Here is a 25,223-nt window from a genome sequence, read left to right as displayed (position 1 = left end):
ACAAACCCAGGTGTGTTTTAATGTGTTTTCATTATTTCAGCATTAATTTTTACTTGAACAAAATTCGATTTAAAATTATTTCTACCTTTTATTTGTATTTATACATTTATATTTCTAATATTTGTAATAATGTGGTGGAAATGTATAACTATGTCATTATAAATGACAGATTTTCACATATAGCACACCCACTACTCTATATTTTAGTTCTTGTTTTAACTGGTTTCTGACTCAGATTAAACCAGTTTGCGGACACATTTCAGGTCACTGTGACCTGGCTCTTCCTGAAATAACAACATCTAAAGTTCTGTTTACTGAACAGACATGTTTTTATCGAACCATGATCTGATGATTTTAGGGAATGGTAAAAAAAAATGAGGAGAAGTGAATCTAATGTCTGTTTTAATTGGTGTGAAAAAGGACCGGCCCCTATGAGACATTTAATCACTATTTTATTTTTTTTAAATATATTTTTTAAACGTTTTTTGTATGTTCTATTTTATACTATTTAAACTGTCATTTTAACAGTACAATTTGGATCAATACACCCAAACAGTGAACCAAAGAAACAACTATGCTGCTATTTTAATTAAATTTTTAACTGAACACTACATAATTTAATTAAAGATATTTTCTTTTAATTATTTTTTATATATTTATTTTTCTCATTGTTTTATATGCCCTCTTGTATTTTATAATTTTATTTTTTTACATTATTTATATTCTATTTTTAAAACATTTTATTCTCTGTTTTTGTGATTTTACCCTTCACTGTGAACAGTGTGGAAAAAAGGCAAATTATTAAATGGGTAAAACTTTCAAAATCTCTATATGTTCTTGAAATAAAACTTGAGTTATTCCTTTTAAAATAAAAAATAAAAAATCACAGTAAACAGAGTCAACAAACAGTCAGTGAGCCACAGTTTTAAAACACAGACACATTTTTATGATTAAAAACCAGACTGGGTTTTGTTAAAATTGTTACATGTAAAGAAACGACATCGGTAGACAAAATTAAAAAAATATAAAATAAATAAAAGTGAAAACAAACAATCAGACGAAAAAAAAATATGCTTTGTCAGCTTCCAAACATTTTTCTCCACAGTCTCCATTGACAATATTCACATTTGACATCAATACTGTTGATAAATGAACACAAAGAAACGGTTAATAGGTGACATTTTTCAAATACCTCTAAATGAGTGTACAAGTGTGCATGTCCACAAACGCATGCAGGTGTTTACAGATTAACTGGCAACATGATCCATGGATTAAAAAATCTTTCTTTTCGTGTGTTGAGCTGCAGGTTAAATGCTTTATAAACCGAGGTCAGGGGCGAGAAGGGGGTGGGGGTGCGATCTGATTGGTTGGTTAGTTTTAGTTTGAAGCTAGCTATTCTGCATCTACTGATACTGACATGACGAAGATACAAAAACAACAAAGAAACAGGACATGTGAGTAGAGAATATGTCTAGTTGTAGACCAACTGCTCCACACAAGAAATCTACACCTACAGAGCCATGCCTTCCTCTGCTCCCCCACCATGCATCACACACACTTTGCACTAACACAGAGGTCAGACAAAATCCAGTACACAGTACACGTCATAATCTCTAGAACAATGCATGCTCTCGTGTTTTCACGTGCCCAAACAACAGAGATATATTTATATATATATACTATATATTTTTTTTCAGATTTGTTAAAATTGCACATAATCTGTAGACTAACTAGTGCGGGTGAAAGTAAATCATATTTGTTTTTGTTTTGTTTAAAAAACAAACAAACTGGTGCTTGATTTAAATAATCACATTGCAAATATTAGCAGCATCAGTGGTTCCCAAACTGTTTGTCACAGGATCATAGATGTATAAAGAGAACTGGATACGGCGTTCATTTTTCTGAAAGTTGCTCTGTGGCGCATGAAGCCAAAAAAGTCTGATGTCACGGGTATAAAATAATCTGGATTTTCTGAATCGAGGAGCCAATAGAGAAAGTACACTAAAGCGTTTGCTGCTAACTTCCGGTTCAGCGCTCTGCTAACTTCAACAGGGAAGTGATTTAATTGTGCTACTTTTCAAGACTTTTATAGACTATAGATGAAATGCCAAAAGTGAAACGAGTAATTTTACAGGGATTTAACAAAAATATTATCCCCTTTTTTACAGACGTCTCTTTCACAATATAAGGCAACATTTACACGGCAACAGTTCTTCATGAAAACGCTAAACGCTTTGCTGCAGTTTGGCCCTAAATTGCTAAAACATGGAAAGACTAATTTTATAATTGTTTTTCTGATGATGCAATGTTAAATGTACTTATATATGTGTGTATATTTATATATAAAATTTACCAAATTCCTCTCACATATTTACTGTCACAAAGTGACAGTAAATATTTCACAAAAATTGTCCCTAAATATATTGATGTTTTTGTTATATTGGTCTTAAATTTCATTCCGAGTGGCATTAAAAAAGTCTTATATCATAATATCACTCGTGTAGTTTTTTGCTCTCCTGTCTTTTTAAACAAAGTCTTTAAACAAAGACTCATTCTCAGTTTGGGAACCACCGAATTGTGAATCAGGGGAAGATAAAACCGGGTCCACAAAGGTGACAGTAAGTGCTTTAAAAAGGTTGATTACACACATCGAAGAACGGGGATCATTAGCGATGGCTTCAGCATGCAACTCAAGAAAAAACGAAGAAGCCCAAAGTCAGCGAGTTTAAAGTCAAATTGATTTCTGATAACAAAGAGCACTGCTGGAGTTTTACTAAGATCAAAGCTTTGACAGACCTCCTCCTGCTGTCCGTTTGCTCCCTGCAGCAGATTCGGACACAGTTTTGAACCTCCGGGAGTGATTTTGGGTGGATTCAGCTCAAAGGCGATGGCACAGAGACAGCAGCTGGTAATCACTTTTTATAGATAGCGCAGGCGGGGTTTGTTTGGCTCGCCTCTCGCTGAAACACTAACATCAGAAAACAGGCTAAAAACCGATTTAAACCTCAGGTGGATGCCTCCTGGCTTTTTTAAGGTGTGAGAGGCTCCTCATGATAAGAGGGGGAGAACAACTGTGCACAACACAGGTCAAAAAGGCACGACACTGGACACGGACGAAGGGGAAACAACACCCAAGGTGCTTTGCAAAAGGCCCAGAGAAACAAGGGAGGATAAAAGTGCTCCTCGATGAGACGTTTGGGCGTTTTCAGCAGCACGCGGTCTGCTCACGACTCAGCAGAAAGAAAACTGCACAACACACACGCGAGAGGAGGAACGAAACAACAACAAAGAAGAAGAAGTCACATCAAAGTTTGAGCTCCGAGGCCTGACTGAGCGTCACGGACGACAGCGAGGACGTACAGATCTTTTCGTTTTTCCTCGCATTCTTTTTGTTCATGCTTGATATAACGAAACTGCATCAAATATGTTTTATACAAAAAAGGGTGCATCAAAGTGAGCGGAGATTAAAGATCAGGCGCTCCTTTTGAGCGTTTACGGGACGGTGATTTAAAATGTGAGTTCAGTCTGCACGATGGGCAACAACGAGAAGTTTCAACCCTCCGTCTGATATGTGTGAACGGCTCAAACTTTGCATTAAGTTGCTGATATGACGTTTGCACCACTAACAGCAACATATTCACACGTTTGCGGCGTGTTTTTGTCGGGTGGAGAGCTGAAATGATTAATCGATTAGCTGATCATCAGAAAACTGCCTGCGCATTTTTGTCATTTTAACCGGCAAAATATCACAAATATCGCCGATTTGCTGTTTTTCTGCTTTATACAACTGCAGGCTGAATATTTTGGGGTTTCTGACTGAAGTAAAGAAGCGATCTAGGAACTCACATTCTGACAAAAAAATCATTAAATTAAATCAAACAATCATTTGTTGCAGCCCTACAGTTTGGTGACTTCTGGGGCTAAAACTAATGCTAAATTTACTCATCCTAAAAAATAATAATAACAATAATAATTTTTTTAAACAAATAAATATCATTTTTTTGGAAAAAAAATGGTGAAAAGTTTACATTTTCCCAGAGCCAAAGAAAACATATATAATATCTGAAACCTAAAAATATTAAATTCTTTCAATGATATAAAACAGAAAAAAGATTGTTGCAGTTGTCGATTAATTTTCCGTCAACCGACTAATCAGTTAACTGACTTCAGCTCATGTTATTTGCACCCTTACGGTTTTGGAAAAAAGCACACCTAAAGTCGAAGCTAATTCAGTTTTACTCGCACAAGTGTGCAAATAAATTAATAATTTGAAAAAAAACTATAAAATCAGCGTTATAAATATTAATTTTCACTGTAAAGTCAGAGCTCATGTTATTTCAAGTTACAAGTTTTAAAAGGGACAGTTCACCCTAAAATGTTCTTTTTCCTCTCACCTGTGGTGCTGTTTATCAGTCTACATTGTTTTGGTGAGAGTTGCTGATTTTTGGAGATATCGACCGTAGCAAACTATCTAGACTGATAAATAACACCGTAGGTGAGAGAGAAAAAACGTTGATTTTGGGTCAGCACTATCAAATAGCAACTGAATGTCAAGTATATTTCCAGAGAAATCAGCCGTGTTGGTATCTTATCTGCTGGCACAGAAAAAAAACGCCACATAAGATGTGAAATAAAAGCTCGGCTCTCGTGTGGCACGTTCGCTTACAGTCAGCAAATCTCAGCCGTGATGTCGGCTCAGGTATCTCGGGGCTTTAAGCGCGAGGAGCACAGTTGGTTGCTACAAGTGCTGCAGAAAGTGAGACGACACGGTCGTTTGGGCGATAAGCTGAGGACCGGAAACAGAGGCAGGGGGGGGTGCTTCAGGGGTTTGAGGCAGCATACGAACTGGCCACAGTCCAAATCTCGCCACGCCACGCCTGTCCGGTCACATGATCCTTATCCTTAATTACAATTTTAAGATATGCAAGAGATCAAAGTAGGATATCGGAGAGAAACCTTTTGTTTTTTTTGAGGATCATGACAGAAAACGTGCAGCTGAAAAAAAAAACGTGATATTTCAGTCATGGACAGAAAGCAGAGAGGCACTGCTGCAGACACACATCCGTGTTACCGGGCGGGAAACCTTCAAGAACAACTGGTTATTATGTGAAAAAACGATATTTTATCTGTCCTTTAACCCTTTGAAACCTGAGCAATTTGGCTTGATTTCTTTAAAAAAGAGGGCAGAAGGGAATAAGCAACAAAAGCAATGACCCAAAAAATAACAAGAAATTAGAAAAAGTATTAAAAGGAACTGAAATTACAAAAGAAATATGAATAAAGAAAGTAAAAAAACAAAACAAAACAAGGCAGACAAGACTTGGAAAAAGTGCTTAAGGAAAATTATAATATTTCTGTAACATAACTTTAAATATGTAATTATTGTAATTTTATATATAGTTTTTCCCTGGCTTTTTTCTCCTTTTCATAGACATTTTCCCTAGTTTTTTTCTTTCTTCAAAATATATTTCTAAATATACTAATTTCTGGCAATTTATGAAACATTTCAAGGCAAACAAGGTTTGAAAAAGTGCTAAAGGATTTTTAAAAATATTTCTGTAATATAATTTTAAAGATGTAAGAATGATAATTTGAATTTTTTTTTCTTATTTCTCTAGAGAGTTTTCCCTAGATTATATTTTTTAAATCATTTTCTAAATTTAGTAATTTCTTGCAATTTATGGAGCATTTCAAGGAAAACAAGATTTGGAGTGCTTGAGGAAAATTGCAACTTTTCTGTAATACAATTTTAAATGTGGAATTACGATAATTAAAGTTAAAGTTTTTTCCCTAGACATTTTCCTGTAGCTATTTTAAAAAATAATTCTCTAAATTCACTAATTTCTAGCAATTTATGGAAGATTTCAAAGCAACAAGATTCAGAAAAAGTACTTGAGGAAAATTATATTAATGTAAAATAATTTTAAATATGTAATTGCAATAATTAGAAAAAATTATTTTCTAAATCTACTAATTTCTTGCAATTAGTGGAGCATTTCTCGCCAAGTTGCTCATTGCCTTTTCCCCCGTGTTTTTTGAAAGAATTCGCCCAGATTTACCCAGAGTTCAAAGGTTTAAACAGGTTGTAAAAGGCGTCTGAGAGCAGCACAAGAAAAGTGATGTCGTTTCAGGTTTCAAAGGGTTAAATAGACTCACCCACCAAGAAGAATATGTAAATATATGACAACTATGATACAGAAATCAGTAATTACACCATTTGCATTTCATATAATTTCATCATGTAGCCTATATAGATTTATATAGATTCCTCACATGCCTTGACAAATTGTACACAGGTGTAGTCTCTTTTTTTTGTTTTTTTGAGTCATTTTGCACATAAATTTTTTTTTTTTCTCAGACCGAATCGAGCCCAGGAGCAGGAAACAAGAGGACGCCGTGATGTTCAGTGGCGCCGAAGATGATGTCACTTTGTAAAGACTCGAGAGAGCGGAGGAGGAAAAGCTGCACCGGGCTGGCTCAAACACGGCGATCGGACTCAACTGCTCCACCTCAATCTCTGATTTTTTTTTCGCCCCAGACGTCAGCTGAGGAGCGCAGAGAGAGGCGGCGGCGGCGGCGTTGGCTCCGTGATCAGGTAAAGAGGCTCAGTCAGAGGAGGTGTGTTCATTCCTTTATGTCCTTTGAGAGTCCTGAGGAGATTTCTGCTAAGAGCCGAAGACAGAGGAAGTGTTCCCGTCTGCTGACAGAGGTGATGATGACGATGATAACCGTGAAGACGACAGCAGCTCTGTGCTGGGCGGGGCTACAGTCAGCACCGCAGCCACACTGACCATCAAATAAAAAAGCTGCTATGAGGAAAAAAAACACTCACTTGTAATCCCTTTTTAAAGTGATCCACAGCTGGCGATGGAGGGAGTCGGGGTGGCGTTGCAGCACTGGAGGAGAGGAGGGCGTCGGTAGCCCCCGCTGTGGAAAGGCACACCAGAGGAGGAGGAGGAGGAGGAGGAGGAGGAGGAGGAGGAGGAGGAGGAGGAGGATGAAGGCGGTGATGGCAGAAAGGTAGAGGAGGGAGGTAAACTCATGGATCTTGATGAAAACTGGAGGAAATGTTCGTGTTATTGTTTTGTTGATAAAGTGTTGTTTCAGCTCAGGATCCGGGACTCTTCACATCCGCGAGCCTCGCTCCTGAAGGATCTGCGGGGACGGACGGAGAAACGAGTCAGTGGAAAACACAGAAATACGTTAAAATCTGACTTTTTTGTGCGACTTCGTGAAGGAAATTAAAGGATAAAGCTGCCGGTGAAATAAAGAAACCGTTTAACCATTAGGGACCTTTGGCACATTTTTCACGCTTTTTCATTCTTCTTTTTTTAATCATTTCGGCTGTGTTCGTGCATATGGCAGAAATTTTGGCAAGATTTTGTATTTTTGTTTAATCTGTGAATTTCCGGCTCAGCTTGCACAATAAGTCTAAAACACACTGTTTCAGTGTTTTCAATAACACAAAAAATGCTCCACTGAAACCCATTCAAACTGACATTTTTGATCCCAAATCCATCAAAGCAGAAAAACGTGCGCTGTGTTATTTCTGAGAGTCATTCTGGGTTTTTGCCTCAGAATTTGACATTTTTACTATTTTACCTGATGACATCTTTTTTTTTACCATGTTTGGCATATGGAGAAAATACACGCCATTTCCACTATCACCATGAGTGTTAAAAAACAAACAAACAAACAAACAAACAAACAGCCTCGTGTTCAGTTACGTCTCACCTTGGCCTTCTCGGTGGGCTCGATGACGATGCCGTTGGTGGAGTTGTTGAGTTCCCGGGAAACGACACATAGAAACTCGGCCTGATCCTCGTTTCCGTAGTTATAAGAGGAGCCGATGCTTATAAGCTGAGGACAAGAAAAACGCAAAAAGGCACGAAATATTAAAAGTGTTTGTTTTTAGGTTTTTGCAGCTCTAAAACAACCGAACCACGAACTCAAACTTGACAAGAGAGAATAAAAAATTAAATAAAAAAGCTGTGTTTTAGTTTTGTGCACCTGCTCAAACTTCCAGCCGTCCGACATGGTTGAGACCATCTGTGTGAGCTCCTCCTCTTGGCACTGCAGGACTCGATACACGTGCTTCACAGGACCCTGAGGGACGAGACAAAGACCGCACACAGAGCGACATCACTGATCTGCACACAAATAAAAAAAGCTATTTTGGTTTTTATTTGGACTGGAAGAGAGTCTGCCGCGCTGATTTATCTGCTGTTTTCTGCACCTGAGATGTTCGGTTCTCGTTGTCCCGTATCCTCTCTTTGACCAGCCGCACCAGAGACGCAATGTTGTAGAACTCGGCTTCCTCGAGAACGCCTGACACGAAAAGACGGATCATTATTTGGCCTCTATAATAATATAATAACTTTATTTATATAGCACCTTTAAAACAGTTGTTTACAAAGTGGCAGGAATGAAAAAAATAAAGATTAACACAAACGCTGATCAGAGAAAGGTCTGGAAAAAAGTCGAAAAAATCCATAAACAAACAAGAATAAAGCTTATAAAAGAAGTAAAAGTGATAAAACGATCCCAAAAAATCCCAAAAAAGGCTGTTTCAGAAAATACAAGAATAAATGTGATAAAAGACGATTAAAGACGAAAAAACGATAACCACTGATGTTTGAGCGCCACAAACTTTTTACCTTCCTCGGCCAGGTTTTTATCCATGATCAGTTTTCCGTGTCGAAGGTAGTTCAGGATGGGGCCGAAGTACGTGGGGTCCCTGTCGATCAGGTAGGCTCCTGTCTCGTCCTGCAGGGACAAAAAAAAAAAGGGAGTTGACATTTGTGGGGAGATTTCAGTTTTGTCCTCACTGAAGCAAATCAACGAGTTAGTTAATAAAGAAAAAAAAATCATCATCGTTTCAGTTCAAAGAAATTAAACCTCAAAAACAGCCACATCGACCCGACCGACATCAGCTGACTTCAAAAAAATCACAGATGTTATCGTATCAGTAAGAGACAGGAAACTGCGAACAGACACACAGACATGTCTGAGTTGAGTTGGTGGACAAATGTTGAAGCGACGTAGCTGTAAAATGAGGAATCGATATTATCGATTATCGGCAGAATCATACTGTGACGATGTTATCGTGTTTATATTTCACAGATATTTGAGGTCAAAAATCCGTGAGTCCTACCACTGCAGCCGAAATCGAACAAAATCAGGTTACGCTTTTGTGTTTGTTTCACACGCAGGAACAGTTTGGGGATATGTTCTGACTATCTTGGTAATCGATCACTGTTAAAGTCTTTTAACCCCTAAATGCCAAATATTACCTTGTTCCAGCTTGTCAGCTGTGAGGCTTTGGCATTTTTTGGGGGCTAATTATGAGAGAAAACTGAGTCTTTCATAATTAAGATAACAAATGAACAAGTGGAGGCTGTTTTTCAGCTTTTTGTCTGACAAAACTAGCAATTTGAAGACAAATTTACCGGCTGACTAATATCACAATAGTGAATGCAGCCGTATCACACAGGTGCAGTGATGCAGGAAACACTCAGATCCTGTAAGTTTTCCTTGATCCTTTACTTTTTAAACATACTCCCATTAAAATAAAAGGCTTTAAGTTTTGAAATGTAGTAATTAAACATTTTTTCAACCAAATCTAGACTTTCTGCTTTCATTCCTTCAAGGGTAATTTTACCTGATGATGATGATGATGATGATAATAATAATAATTCTATAACAGCGTGATACTGTGAAACCATCATATTTTCAGAGACGGTTATCACACCGTGAAAGTCTCAAACCGTTGCAGTCCTACACATGACGTGTCCAAAGAGCATCAGAAATGTGAAAATCCAACAATAATTTCAGTTTTTGAACAGTTTCTGGCTAAACTAAATGGTGTAATTTTGGTGATTTTGAAAGAAAACGGCTTCTAACTGCTGCACATCTTTAACATGTTGTTTTTTACTGAACTTTTATGCTTATTTTTATTAATAATGTCAGTGGGTTTTATTATATTTTCCATGTTATGTTGTGCATCTGTGCATTCATTTTTTTCATTATTTTTATCTTACTTTTACTGGTATTTCCCGGTGGCTTTTATGCATGTGAAGATGCGTTCTATATGTTCTTTTCTGCTCTTATTTTATTTTTACATGCAGGTTTTACGTCTTTTTGTCTTCTATATGTTTTGATGTGAAGCAGTTGGTGCATGTCATTTCTTTCTTGTAAAGCACGCTGGCTGGATTTCTTTCATGAGACGTGCTATACAAATAAAGTTTGTTATTATTAGTATTATTATTAAAACATGCCTTCAACAGTGGTAAAATAAGTACAAATGCAACTATTTAAATTTGTGTTACCCTCCATAAAACCAAAAATAAAATCATAACTCTCTCCAAGGCTTAAAAATGAATTTACATGCCTCCCCCTTTTTGCACCATAAATAACGAACAGTCCCTAAATAAGACAGTTCATGTGCTCACTTTGTCGGAGTCCAGGTCGGGGTCTTCTTGGCAAAGCCTGAACAGGAAGGATTTGGGGTCCCGGCACAGCGTCTGTTTGGTCGTGATGAAGTAGGTCCCCCCGACGTTCAGACGGACCCAGCGGGAGCCCGGTTTGTCCGCCGGCTCGGACGGGGAGCTCGGGTTGCTCTTCACGGGGAACCCGAACACGGAGCGTCCTCCTCCGCCGCCGCTGCCGCCGGACACCCCGCCGGGGCTGAGCTGGCTGCCCCGCGGCGGCACCATCAGAGTGGGCGACGCCAGGCGCACCGAGCCCCGGACGTCGCGGTGCTCCGGCTGCTCTATGGTGCCGGTGCCGCTCGGCTCCACGACATGCAGTTCAGCCATGTTATTTCTGCGTCTGAAAACAAAAAAACGCGCACACGGTTAGCTAACGACTCACTGCGGGGAAACGCTCTCCTCCGGCCGATTTGTAAACACGGAGCTCTTTTTCTCCGACGGGTCGGCGGGCATCAGGGCGTTGCTGCTCACAGTCGACCGCCTCCGGCTCCGGATCCGAACATTAGGACACAAAAACGACTCTCACAGGCCGCACGACGTTCGCAGCGTCGCGTTTAATCGTTTCTTCGGCGGATAAATCGCTCATTCTTGTCTATTCAAACGATAATCGGAGAAAGGCAATTCTTCCGGGTTGTAACGTGATTACTGTTTACTTCCGCCGTGTCGTCGGTTTTCAAAATAAAAGCAAATACAATGATGTTCGATCAGAGGGATTTTAGATTCTTAAAAAAATATTCAGCAGAGGTTCATCATTTCTCAAATAAAAAGAGCTCATCTAACTCTTTTACACAAACACCACTCTTGAATGTATCGTTGATACACTACACTTATAATAATATTTCTTATTCTTATTTGTAATTATTGTGTCTTATCGTGTCATATATATATAAATAGTATTTTATATATATATGTGTGTGTGTGTGTGTGTGTGTGTGTGTGTGTGTGTGTGTGTGTATATATATATATATATATATATATATATATATATATATATATATATATATATATATATATATATATATATAATATATATATATATAAAATAAAATAAAATAATCCCTAATCCTAAAATAAGATTGATCCCCAGATGGGAAATTCAAGTGTTGCAGCAGTACAAGGGTAAAAGTTGCATACATGACAGGTCAAATAAAATAACATATAATGAATAAAACATCAATATAAAAAAAAATTAATCGAATAAAACACATATATATATATATATATATATATATATATATATATGTATATATATATGTATAGTCTATGTGTTCTGCATGGTAGCACGATGCACATATTTATACCGATCAAATAATTGATAACTTGGCTAATCATTGAGAATGTGGAAATATAACTTATTTTCTTGTCTTTTTTTAAAGCTGTATTCGTTGTTTTACAATAATTTTGTACAAAACACACAAACCGCAACACGAATAGACACAAACATACATATAAGTTATAATAACAGCAATAATGCATTGCATAAGAGGAGGGTGGGGATTAAAGTAGGATCTAATAAAGAAAGAGAGGAAAAAAGTATTAATCATTTAAAAAAAGGAAAATTAAAATAAAAAAGGGGGATAAGAGGGGTGATGGATGCAATCCATCCAAACTCTTTGTAAAATATTTTATATAAGAGATTTTGTAAAATCTCTTTTTTTAAATTTTAGAGACAGAATTAAAATTTCCACGTTACAAGTGTTTCGTTACATAATTCATGTTTCCATTTGAGTTACTATCAAACACAAATTTCCTTACTTTTTGTGCATAGTTACAAACACACACACACATATGTACATACACACACACACACTCACACACACAAACATACATATATATTTATAAGTATATTGATTAATCGATTAATTGACTAATTAATTACGACTAACTCTAGCAGTAGCGTGATTTAACCCTGTGGGGGCGGTGTGGCGGCAGCACTGTTTGTGTATTTACAGCAGCAGAAGAAGAAGAATTTGACTGTTTGTGGGCGCGTGAGTTACCTGAGACGGTGTCCACAACCGGAGACGACCGACAGGTAGGGAGCCGCGCGCAGGGTCCGGTTACACCTGTAATACACCTGTAATAAGGGTTATTACCACTGAGTGACGTTGTAATAACCGTCCGATCAGTGCCGTGGTTAATTGTGGCGGAGCTAGCTTCGCTGTTAGCATCATCTCAGTGATTTTAGCTCGTTAGCTCGCTAGCATCAGGTAAGTGTTAGCTCAGCATCACTGCTACAGCCGCAGGTTGACAGAAATCATTAATTACTGTGTTTATTTCAGCTTAACTACAGGCGGCGGTGGTCATTATGAGCCTTTATAGCTCCGATGATGGTGTAATAAGAGTCGGGGGTATCTCTGTGATAATGATGCGGTTGTTACAGCGTCCTGAGGATGAGTGAGTTCAGGATCCACCACGACGTGAACGAGCTGCTCAGCCTGCTTCATGTGAGAGGAGGAGACGGAGCAGAGGGATACATCGACCTGCTGCAGAAACACAGGACTCCCTATGTCACCACCACGGTGTCTGCTCACAGTGCCAAGGTGGGAATGATGCTTCAGAGCAGCTTTCAGGGCGGGAATCAGTCCTGGGACATGGCAGTAATTAAACATAAAGTCCCGAAATTGATGAGGGTACATGCAGATCCTTAAAAAGTCTCAGCAGACATTGGATTCATTAACCCTTAGGGCAGGGGCAGGCAGCCTGTGCCTCTGGAGCCACATCCCCTCTGGAGCCCCTCTACAGTGGCTCCTGTGTCTCTGACCAAAGATTATATGGAAGTGAATAACCGTTATCCTTTGAAGATCTGAATTCGGTTTTATCGTGTTTTAGGCCTAAAATTTCTGTTGCGTTCTCCATTTGCAAACATGTAGCCTGTACACAGATTAAGAAAATTAATTTCATTTCATCAACTAGAACGTGCATCATATTTCTGTGGCCTTGGTGCCTTTTCCACTAAATTTCAAAGGTGGTGGCTGGTCCTGAATCACAAAAGCTCTCAGAGGAAAATGAAGTGCATGGACAGATCTGTTTATTTTCACCACCAACGCTGCAAAGTTAATGTAACAAAAAATAATAAATAGTGATAAAACATATTAATGAATGCTCATATAGACCCAGTAATAATATTGATAGAGTAATTTTGACTTAATGGGTTGTTTACTAATTTTTTGGGGCGGGGGAGCAAAAATGACTCTTTTGATAACAAAGGTTGCTGACCTCTGCCTCAGGGACTGTTTGGCGCATTTGACATTTTTTCATTCTTCATTTTTAGTGATAATTTTGTCTGTGTTCATGCATATTGCATACATTTTGGCAAAATTGTGGGTTTGTTTAATCTTTGAATGTCCAGCTCAGCTCGTACAATAATTCTAAAATTAACTGGGAACAAAATTGTTAAGTGCAAAAAATGCTCCATTGAAACCCATTCAAACTGACATTTTTGATCCCACAGCCATCAGAGCATAAAATCATGAGCTGCATTATTTCTGGGTGTCGTTCTGGGCTTTTGACTTGGAATTTGTCATTTTTACTATTTTCCTGGCTGTTATTTTATAATTTTCAGGTCAAATTGGCAGAATTCTCCAAAACCCCCGAGGACTTCTTGAGGAAGTACGAGGAGCTCAAATCCAAAAATGTTCGAAACCTCGACCCTCTGGTCTATCTGCTCTCCAAACTCTGTGAGGATAAAGAGGTAAAAATACTGTTTACAAGCAGCTAAATATGTGCTTTTGTATCTTATTACTTCAAAATTATTCATTTCACCCAACATTTTTCGAGATTTTCGATGCTGTGAAATTTTCCACGCAAATATATTTTTTTTAAAAAAAGAAGAAAAAAAGCTAATGTGACTATAATGTGACTGTACATGGAAGATTTAATTAGTTCTTAAGTCGTTGAAGCGGCTCAGTTTGTTCATTTCCATCATGATAAAAAAAAGATGAACTGCATTATTGAACCTTTGTCGTTAGCCGCTCTCGTTACACAATCTCACAGCTTGGTTATGATATTTTGGTAGATGCTCCAGTTTCTGCAGCAGAATGCCAAAGAGAGGTCAGAGTCCTCGGCGAACACGACGTCCACCACAACGACCAGTTACACTCTGCCTCAGACCAGCACCAAGATGTCCATGCAGGAACTGGACGAGCTGAGGAAGAAGCTCGGCAACGTGACTGCGAGCTCCAACGCTCCTCTGGTGAGCTTTTCTCTCTCAGATCTGAAGGTCAGGTCGTCCCCTCAAACGGTGGGACGAGTCGTTTCACGAGACGATGAAGATACAAAAAGATATCAGACAAATCCCCCATTTGTTTTTGATTTTGGGAGCAAAACTTTGAAGTTTGCCTGTCTGGTTAAATATGTTATCGACAAAATCAAATCAGCAAAAATGATAAAGGCCGTGTCGATATGTCGTATGATTCTTGTCCTAGTGTTTACATAAGAAAATAACCCAAATTTTACAAAACGCCAGAATCAACAGCAGGTTTTTCCTGAGCTTCCCTGTTTTTAATTCCTCCTGCAGACTGTCAGTTTTGCAATCTTATAAGTTTAGTGCAAAATCCACTAAACTTTGGTAGGACATCAAGTTTGATGTACGCAGACTGTACAATGACATCATCTACCGAATCACAGACTACGACCGTCGACGTCAACACGCAACATCGTCAGCGTGGGCGTCCATCCTCTTCACTGTAGTGGTAGAGGAAGATATAAACAAGCAAATCGAGCCCGCGCTATGGCGGCATTTATGTGAGTCAAAGAGAGGAGGAGGAGGAGGAGGGGAACGTAAACGCGACCACCATCGCCATGTTTCTGTCATGATGGTTATCAGTGTGTAGCGGGCTTAAGCAGAATGAAAAGAAAAAACTATGCTGAGGTACGTTTTGCTGTAATTTTTTAAATTTTAAAATCATTGCTCTTTAAAGGGTGTGCTTTATTTTACTATTATTTTATCATTATATATGTGGAATTAAAGGGTCTCAAAACGACAATAATGCGCTTATTGCAAGTATTTCTGGGACAATATATTGTCCAAAAGAAATAAAAAGCATGTAAGAAAAACAAAGTTTTCCTCACAAATTCAGCGTAACACAGAGTGACTAACTGACACACAAACGGTCATCGATCCTGCCTGAGTGGCGGTAAAGACGTTCACAGGGGAAGCCTGAATAGAATAAAAAGAATAATTTAAATAAAACTTTGCTTCGTATCTGATGCTGCCTGTTATTCATCTGCCTGCAGTCGGCTGAAGTCACACGGAAGATGCTGAGGGACAAACACAACAAGAAGAACCCGACGCAGCCCAACCCCGTGTTTCCTAACTGGGTGTACGACCGCCCCGCCCTCCTCGGAGACTTCATCACCAGCCCCACCCCTGCAGGAGACCCAGCCGTGGCCATCGGTGAGACGCCTTTAAACTCATCTCTGCTACATTTAGTCCTCTGCAAGAGTCCAGCTCAGTGTATTTCTTTAAAGCCTGTGGAAACGTGGCTTTAAATAGTAACAATGCACATAATAAATATATCAAAGTTTAGTGTCTTCAAAAATCTGAATGTTTCCAGCTATCCGAAAACTGAGTTGAAAACAGCTCATTTTGAGGCATTTTTAAGATAACAGCATTCCTCCAGACTGTGGGGGCAGATCACGCTTTGATCGACACCTCCTTGGATCCCACCTATGTTAGCTGTCTCTTGTCTCCATGACGACAGCCATGGAGCAAAGCGGAGTCGGCGTGTTTCCAAAGGCATGCTACTGAAAGGATCACTGAGGGATTTAAGTTTGACTGCTGACTTTTCATTTTTGATGAATCCGTATCACATGATATGATTCAGGCAGAGTTCCTGCAGATCTTTAAAAAGTCTTAAAAAGGCATTGAGTTCATTGATCTAAATATAAGGTCTTAATTGTTGTTTTAAATAAATCTTATTAAAAAAAAAAATCTAAAATCTTAAAATGAGTGGTACACTCTAATTTTTGTTAAATATTTCCCCAAATTTCTCTTCTGAAGTGTGCCATGAAAGAAATCCAGGCAGTGGGATCTTAAATTTGAAATTAAGAACACAAAATTGGCAAGAAAATAAGCCAGAAAATACCATATATTCCCACTGCTGCTGGGAAACCAAATAGATTATTGTGTTCCACTCTGAAAAGGTATTTTTCAACACTTACAGATCATTTAACATTTTTACAGGACAGAAAATGTCATGTTACAATAAACATCAGGGCAACATCAGGGTCCGTCTTCAGTTCTGGTTATTGTAAAATTGTTGTTAAATTTAATTCTGAGTGGCAATAAAAAGTTAAAAATCTAACTTGCCGTAAGCCGTAGATTATCGAGGATAATCACGCACAAATCAACCCAGCGTCAGGAAACTGAAACGATGTGAAAAACTGAAACGATCATATTTTAAATTTGGATTGAGGCTAATATCTGATCATTTTTGATTAGATATTTTATTATGTGTGTAAAACCCTAAATTATATATTAAGCTAGTTTCAGCTGATTTGGGTTCTCGGAGGCTTTGACTTGCTGGAAAGAGTCGGTTGTGTTTGTGTACCTGCTGTCAGTGTTTCTGACGCCGTCGCGTGCGCGCAGGTACGATGCCGCTGGCCGCTCAGGAACAAGCTCTGGTGGAGGATCTGCTGTTCGTCCTGGTCGGAGTCGACGGGCGAGACATCACAGCTCAGCCTGTCCTGGGGAGACAGAACCGCTCCTTCATCGTGGACTCGACTCTGGACATGTCCATCAAAGAGCTGGTTAACAGGATATTACCGGTCGCATCGTATTACTCCACCATAACACGGTGAGTGTGCAAACATCTTTTCACTTTTATAACTGAGGACGAAGTATTACATGATAAGTTGTGCGTGTCCGTCAGCTTCATCGAGGAGAAGTCGTCCTTTGAGTACGGCCAGGTGAACCACGCGCTGACGGCGGCGATGAGGACGCTGATGAAGGAGTACCTGATCCTGGTCACCCAGCTGGAGCACCTGCAGCGGCAGGGCCTGCTGTCCCTGCAGAAGCTCTGGTTTTACATCCAGCCCACCATGAGGACCATGGAGATACTCGCCTCCATCGGTAAGAGTCTGAACACCAGTTTACTTCTGTTTACTTTAAATTTTAAAAAAGTGTGGAAAGAAGAAGAAGAAGCAAGAAAAGGAGGACTGTTAGGTCGTCCTTTTATCATCAATGTCATGAGTTTTTATATTAAATTGGGACATTTCCGTGCCTGTTTGATACAGTCTAAAATCACCCGAGCAGAAGTAAACATGACAAACAGCAGTCTTGCATTGCCAGAAGTATCTCTGCAGCACTGTGTCAGCGCCGAAGAAAAGCCCAAAAACACTCAGTCATTGTGCTGTACGGGAAAAATGCTGTGGCTTGTTTGTATTTCTTTAAACCAATCACAGTCATCCTGGGCCGCGTGAAGCTCAGGATGCAGCGATGGTGATCTTGTAAAAAAGTCTATGAACGCTGCAGCTTCGTTAAGTGAACGCGAGCAGCTCATTTTAACCCCTTGATGGCGCTCTGAACCAGGTTTAGAGAGAGTTACGGCACCTGCAGACTGGGCACAGATGCTGATATTATCACAAACAATACAAGATAAAACTAATATTAATTAACTGGTGGAGATTTTTTTAAGGTTATTTTCAAGGAATTTCAAGACAGATTTGCTCTAAACATTTAATTCATTTCATAAAGATAACTGCACTAATGAAAATGTTGCTCTCTGTAAAATCCAGGCTTGAGATAGCTAGTACTTTCAAAAACATTAATCATTTTCTTGCACTAATTTCCCAGCGTCCTCTGTGGACAAAGGGGAGTGTATGGGCGGGGCGACGCTGAGTCTCCTTCATGATCGAACCTTTAACTACACTGGCGACAGCCAGGCTCAGGAGCTGTGTCTCTACCTCACTAAAGCCGCCAGCGTCCCGTACTTTGAAATACTGGAGAAGTGGATCTACAGGGGCATCATCAAGGATCCCTACAGGTTTAAACTGATGGTCAAAATATTTAAAACATACTTACCACTAATGTCTCTGCTGTGTTTAACTCTGATGGTTGTGCGTCCTCACAGTGAGTTCATGGTGGAAGAACACGAGCTGCAGAAAGAGAAAATCCAGGAGGACTACAACGACAAATACTGGGATCAGAGATACACCATCGTGCAACATCGGATTCCCTCCTTCCTGCAGAAAATGGCAGACAAGATATTAAGCACAGGTAAAAACAAACGTCAAACATTTTTTACTGTCTGTCTTAGACAAAAGATTTAATCTCGCTCCCTGTCACTGCGTAGGGAAATACCTCAATGTGGTGCGGGAGTGCGGCCGCGATGTGACGTGTCCTGATGCGAAGGAGGTACTGTACACGCTGAAGGAGCGGGCGTACGTGGAGCAGATCGAGAAAGCTTACAACTACGCCAGCAAAGTGCTGCTGGCCTTCCTGATGGAGGAGAAGGAGCTGGTGTCACGCCTGAGGTAAACAGATAAAGAGAGAGGATGAGACGCTGCAAAGTTTGTGCATTTAATTCGAAACAATAAATGCGATCAGTTTCATTCTGTGCTGAACGGAAGCACCTGCAATTATTTATAATAATAAGAAGAATATTTTTCAGTTTTAGGCTACTGTCTTGAAACTCAAAGACAGTTAGCACACAGAAAAAGAAGCAAAAAACTACATTCATTGTTGAAAAATATCTTAAATCCAGATTTTGTCAGTTTTCACTTTTAATGTGTCGCCCGTCTTTAGGGCTGGACCAGAATATTCAGTTGAACGTTAGCTTTCTTGTTTAAAATCATTGTGTGTAATTATTTACTGTGTTGTTGTCTTGTTAGATCCATCAAGCACTACTTCTTGATGGACAAAGGGGACTTCTTTGTGCACTTCATGGACCTGACGGAGGAGGAGCTGAAGAAGCCGGTGGACGACATCGTTCCTCCCAGACTGGAGGCGCTGCTGGAGCTGGCTCTGAGGATGAGCACCGCCAACACGGACCCCTTCAAAGACGACCTCAAGGTGGGTGGAAATAAGCCCGTGCTTACGTTTAAGGGATTAATACTCAATTTTTCCCAAATTCGATCCTAAGTAACTGATATCTGACATCAGTGTGAAGAGATCTCTTCCCTAAAACGCCTCATATGCAGCCAATAACGGCACACGTATGTGCTCAACTCACGATGTCAAATCAGGTTTCTTTGTAAAGTCTCCACAATATCAACAGAAAAACGGATAAAATCTCAAGAAAGAATACCGATAGAGATGAAAAATTACAGGAAAGAAAACAAAAGCTTAGCAATGCTTCATTCATTCATCGTGCTGTTAGTAATCTCGTACGCTTCCTGCACTCACACAGACTGACCTCATGGTTTATGAGTCACGCTGCGTCACGCTTTATAGCATTAACCTTTTTTACAACAAACTTCCTGTCTTTTCTCGACAGATTGACCTGATGCCTCATGACGTCATCACTCAGCTGCTGCGGGTGCTGGCCATCGAGACCAAACAGGAGAAGGCCATCATCAACGCAGACCCCACCGACGTGGCGCTCAGCGGGCTGGAGGCCTTCTCCTTCGACTACATCGTCAAGTGGCCGCTCTCGCTCATCATCAACAGGTTCCATTTGATCGTATTCATGCGCTGCGTTACTCCGATCTGATCTACAGAAAATGAATCGGCAGCTTTTCTGATCATCCAATAACTGTTTTAGTCAATTATTTTAACAAAAATAGACATTTAGTGGTTCTTTTTTGTTCTATTTTGTTATTCTTGTCTTTAAATACTAAACAAATTGGCTTGATTTCTCTCAAAAACATGCGACGAGGGCAATGAGCACCGAAGGAGGAAATGACACAGAACTACCCAAGAAATTAATAAAAAAGTAAAAGAAAGTTACCTGAAAATCACAAATAAATAAATAAATACTGTAAATAAATAAAATTGAGAAAAAGGAGATGATCTGAAATAAATGCTTAAAAGTTATAATAATTCTGTAACTATTTTAAAAATAATATATCTAGTCTATCCCTTGCTTTTTCCTTAGACATTTTTCCAACATTTTTAATCGTTTTCATTTTCTAAATCTACCAATTTTTTGGAATTTTTGCAATATTTCTTAACAAGCTGCTCACTTTTATCCCACGTTTTTAAAGAAATTGCACCAACGTCCTCTTGATATAAATACCTATAAAAGGCATCTAACACAAGAATAGTGATGTCGCTTCACAACAAAACAAAAAAAAAAACGGTTTAATTTGTAATCATTTTCCAGGAAAGCCTTGACGAGGTACCAGATGTTGTTCAGACACATGTTTTACTGCAAACATGTGGAGAGGCTGCTGTGCAACGTGTGGATCTGCAACAAAGATTTCAAGCAGTACTCGTTACACAGCGCCAAATGGTGAGTTAGTGTAGAATTTTAGGTGAATTTCTGTAAAAAATCACAATCAGCCCAATGACCTAATGCTGTGATCTAACCGTCTGTCCGCAGGTTTGCTGCTGCGTTCGCCCTCCGTCAGCGCATGCTCAACTTTGTGCAGAACATCCAGTACTACATGATGTTCGAGGTGATGGAGCCGACCTGGCACATCATGGAGAACAACCTGAAAACAGTGCGTGAACGAGCTGCCCCGATTACTCACCAACATCCTGCTGTCAGTGGTCCAATGAGAGCACAGCCAGCTGATAACCCTCTGTCTTCTCCTCCAGGCGTCAAACATCGATGATGTCCTCTGCCATCACACCAGCTTCCTGGACAACTGTCTGAAGGACTGCATGCTGACCAACCCGGAGCTCCTCAGGATCTTCTCCAAACTCATGTCCGTCTGCGTCATGTTCACAAACTGCATGCAGGTGCGTTGACGGGATCATAGAGAGAAAATGTTTTGTGGAAGAGAACGAGGGTGTCTGCACGTCTTTAAAAAAGTCTTAAAATGCATGAAATTATTTTTTTAATAAGTATTAGGCCTGAAAAGTTAATAGTCTTAAAATTCAGAGCCACATGGATGTGATCTAGTTTCATTTATCCATCTTTAATTTTTTATTTGTCAAAGTCTGCATTTCTAATTAGGGATGGACAATAATTATCGGACCGATAATGGGACTTATGATGTCATACCGACAATTCCGAGAATACAATTTTTGGCAGATTAATAGAATCGATAATAATAGGCATAAAGTGCTTTGGTTTGGCCCGTGTTGCCATGGTTTCGCTCCTCCAGTCCTACACAAACTGCATTATGCTGCGTCAAACTGCTGCTGCTCGATCAGTCCACAACATGTCATCAGTCAGCAGCAGGGTTTAACCCATTGTTTCTTTTTCTTTTTTAACTCTTTCCCCGCCATTGACGAGATTTTCCATCAATCGTTGTTGTCACTGTAGTGTAGGAGACACTGTTACCGATGTTATGCAATAAAACAACATTTCCACGTCCAAAAACAAACGAACAAGATGATCTAAGGTCCCAGGGTGACAGAGGAGAGGACTACTAACACGCCGACTTTGTCGCTATTTAGCGGCTTTTCGGAGCCTCTCAGCAGCGTCGTTTTAAAAAAACGCAACAGGAAAAACATTTAGTGACTTACTTAGATCATCAGTGAACAAGGGGCAAATATACTGTCCAGGGCGACCCTTATAGGAGCAATGGGAGGTCGCCTAGAGCGCCACACGCTGGAGGGGCGCCGCTGGTTGTGCTAAAAAAAAACAATAATTTGCTGCGCCCGTTAGCGCCCTTTCTTCATGTTCGGCCCTGAAAATAACAAATGAACAACTTTTTATGTAGGAAAACCATGTAAACAAAATATATATCATTGAGTACTTAATTGAAAAGTTTCCTGGAGGGAGACTTTAAAAATATTTACATTTATGTTCTGCTTCAGTTTTACACCACATTTGTACAAAAATGCAATATAAAATATTCCAAATGCTCGTACTGAGATGTTTTTGTTTGTTTGTCTGTTGAAGCGGTTCACTCAGAGCATGAGGTTAGAGCGCCTCTCTCTGGAGCAGGGGACCATGGATGGACCTCCCACTCCGAGCGAACACGCCGAGGAGGCAGAGAAGAAGAGGCTGACCACGAAGGTATTTCCCAAAACACTCATCGTCATGGCTCGCCTTTATCAATGACACAAGTAGACTGAGTGCTGAAGGAAACGTTCACATTTCTGCCACTGAGTGTCAGCAATGTGAACATGTTGTAAAAAAGGTCATCAACGCTTGGTTGGTTTCTGCCGGACATAAAGTAAAACGTTTGTGTACTTTAGTTTACCGCGTGGATTTCTATATTCATCACGTGTGCAGTTTCTTTAAAAGAAGGTTTTTGGAGTTTAAAGGTCATAGGTGATGGGGATTACAGCGGGGTGGGACTGTGTGGATGTGCCATGGTTTAAATCCTGGTGAGTCTGCTTCAAAACCTCTTGATGGAGGTGAATGAGTGTAACAAACGTTGGATTTACACGTACAGATATCAGTGTAGAAGTAATGAGTCCTAAAACGCAGAAGTGCATTCGCACTTTAGGTGCCCTCGTCTCATAGCCTCTGGGTTTTTTTAATGGGTTTTTGGTAAAATGCCTTAACAAAGGTCTGTGGTAACACAGGCTAAAGATATTAAGACGTTTTATTCTGCAACATAAAATATGTCCATTCAAACCCAATATTTGAACTTTTATGCGTATTAAAAAAGGTGGTTGCTAACAAGTGGCTGAATGGGACTACAGCGTTTTTCGGGGACGTTAGACGTCATCACAGCGGACAATTCAACCCACTCGCCACCTCTTCAGCTTTACAGAATCGTGCTCGAATTGCAGATTTATCTGTTTAGAATATTTTTCGACTGTGTTTTTACAGTGTTGTGGTGACGTTTAAGTCATGTGACCACAATGTAGTTCGTGTATACCCTTACGATAGCTTTTCGCGTCTGGCAATTTCATTTACGCTTCAAAACACACAAAAGTGGTGTTCATCTGTGAGGATTATCATGCTCAACAAAACCTGCAAGTATCACAACCTAGAGCTTATTTTTGGCGATAATCGAAAATCCCATTGTATACCATATACAGACAATTAAAATAAACCACACTTCCAAAAAAAGGTGTACATTGTTTTATCACGGCTACAGTCTAATACGTGTATTTGTTGATTCAAATTAGCACTTAGGGGTCATACAAGGTGCTTGAGGTGTTTTTTAACAACGAAAACTGCAGCATTTGAGTTTAATATATCTCAAGTTACATGTTTGTGTTTTCTCACTTAAGTTTTTATCGGAGCACGCGGACACCCTCCAGTCAGACGCAGGCTTCGAAGCCACCATCAGTAAGTTCGACAGTAACTTCAGCATGTTGCTGCTGGACCTGCTGGACAAGCTGAGCATCTACAGCACCAACGACTGCGAGCACAGCATGATCAGCGTCATCTACCGGTACAACGCGCATACACCACATCTGTTTTTGCATGTACTGATACTTTATGTTACTACTGAGTCACTGGATATTTTTGTAAACTTCTAACTCCGCTGTTATGATTTCCCAGGCTGGATTTTAACGGTTTCTACACGGAGCGTCTGGAGAGGATGGCCATCGAGCGGAGTCAGAAAGCGTCAGCGTAGCGTGTCACACTTCAGCGTTTATTAACCGTCACCCAGCAATAAAATCGTCCTCTCCTCACGTCTGTCCATCACTCCGAGCCGATGCTTCAGCTTGTATATTATATATGACGTCCTGTATGAAATGTAGAGCTGCAGTCTGATGTTTGCAGCCTCATTTCGATACTTCAAAATGTAAAGTTTAAGAAATGTGGAACTAATATGTTTATGCTGCTCTGAAAGTGAGTCGCGGCGCTCCTTATGGGTAACTTATTATACCTGTACGATGAAAGTGTATGTTTGTATTCATTAAAACGTTACTTTACTGAATTAAGTTAGACTCTTGACCTTAACTAAACGCTGGTTACATTTTCTGAAACTTAAAAAGAATATTCTAGGAACATTATCTTAAAAAACAGCGTCTGGACAGTGATCCCTGAAGGCTCTCAGGGCTCTAACAAGATCAATCTTTATTATTCTCCATTTCTCGGGAATTATTCTTGAAGAACCTTTAGAGAACCTTTGGGGAACATCCCTGCATCTTCTCAGACTATTTATTATATTTTTAAAGCTGAATTGTGCTGTATAGATGAGATAAAAAGCGTCAAATTTACAGATTTTATTTCACTGTAGTATAGTACAGCAATGCTGGGAAGAATACTTTTGAAATGAAATAGGTTACAGATTACTAGTTACCCTGTTAAAAAATGCAATCAGGTAACTATTTTAATTACTTCATTAACATAATATAACTTATTACATTTGATTACTTTTTTATTACTTATTTGACAAATGTTTTAAACAGGGTGATAAAGCTGAAAAGGCCTAAAAACGCAGGTGTATAAATGTTGCATTCAGCTTGTCTCAGTGGCTTTGTTGACCCATGTTGTCCAAAAATATACCAACTGAAGACACACCTGCACGGCAAAAAGATGTAAAGCAACAGAATTAATGTTTTATTCAACATAGAAACCTTTTACTGAAAAGACATTTTCATCGGTAACTGTATTTTATTTTTGTAATGTAATTTAATTACTTTAACTTATTCCCCAACGCAGTATTATTTATTTATTTATTTATTTAAATATACAAAAATTACTCCAGAATATGTCAGTATGACTAATATGTAATTATGTCGTGTTTAAATATTTATAATTTTTA

General features: G+C 39.4%; 2 protein-coding genes across 3 annotated transcripts; one reads left to right on the top strand and one right to left on the bottom strand.

The window, feature by feature from the left end:
* Positions 1–923: 923 nt before the first annotated feature.
* Positions 924–11,156, bottom strand: kctd2 (potassium channel tetramerization domain containing 2). The gene is made up of 6 exons (XM_042507962.2): positions 10,452–11,156; positions 8,658–8,766; positions 8,237–8,328; positions 8,011–8,106; positions 7,735–7,860; positions 924–7,155 (listed from the first exon to the last, which is right to left on the bottom strand). The coding sequence occupies exons 1-6, from the start codon at positions 10,815–10,817 to the stop codon at positions 7,126–7,128; spliced, it is 819 nt and encodes a 272-aa protein (XP_042363896.1). The 5' UTR covers positions 10,818–11,156; the 3' UTR covers positions 924–7,125.
* Positions 11,157–12,415: 1,259 nt separating this feature from the next.
* Positions 12,416–24,392, top strand: tubgcp2 (tubulin gamma complex component 2). Of its 2 annotated transcripts, none has more exons than XM_042508565.2 (18): positions 12,416–12,522; positions 12,871–13,030; positions 14,053–14,181; positions 14,506–14,682; positions 15,726–15,885; positions 17,080–17,287; positions 17,363–17,562; positions 18,286–18,475; positions 18,563–18,708; positions 18,785–18,965; positions 19,323–19,503; positions 19,928–20,100; positions 20,756–20,884; positions 20,975–21,095; positions 21,193–21,336; positions 22,448–22,564; positions 23,737–23,900; positions 24,011–24,392. In XM_042508565.2, the coding sequence occupies exons 2-18, from the start codon at positions 12,881–12,883 to the stop codon at positions 24,084–24,086; spliced, it is 2,646 nt and encodes an 881-aa protein (XP_042364499.1). In that variant the 5' UTR covers positions 12,416–12,522; positions 12,871–12,880; the 3' UTR covers positions 24,087–24,392. The 2 variants fall into 2 exon arrangements, with proteins under 2 accessions (XP_042364499.1, XP_087925963.1); XM_088069837.1 differs by lacking the exon at positions 12,416–12,522 and adding an exon at positions 12,556–12,697.
* Positions 24,393–25,223: the final 831 nt, after the last annotated feature.

This window comes from Plectropomus leopardus, chromosome 19, assembly GCF_026936395.1.
Source record: "Plectropomus leopardus strain MGB_pleo_1.0 chromosome 19, ASM2693639v1, whole genome shotgun sequence".
Taxonomy (NCBI): domain Eukaryota; kingdom Metazoa; phylum Chordata; class Actinopteri; order Perciformes; family Serranidae; genus Plectropomus; species Plectropomus leopardus.
The sequence above is the reverse complement of the archived record's forward strand: the minus strand, read 5'-3'. Positions and strand labels throughout refer to the sequence as shown.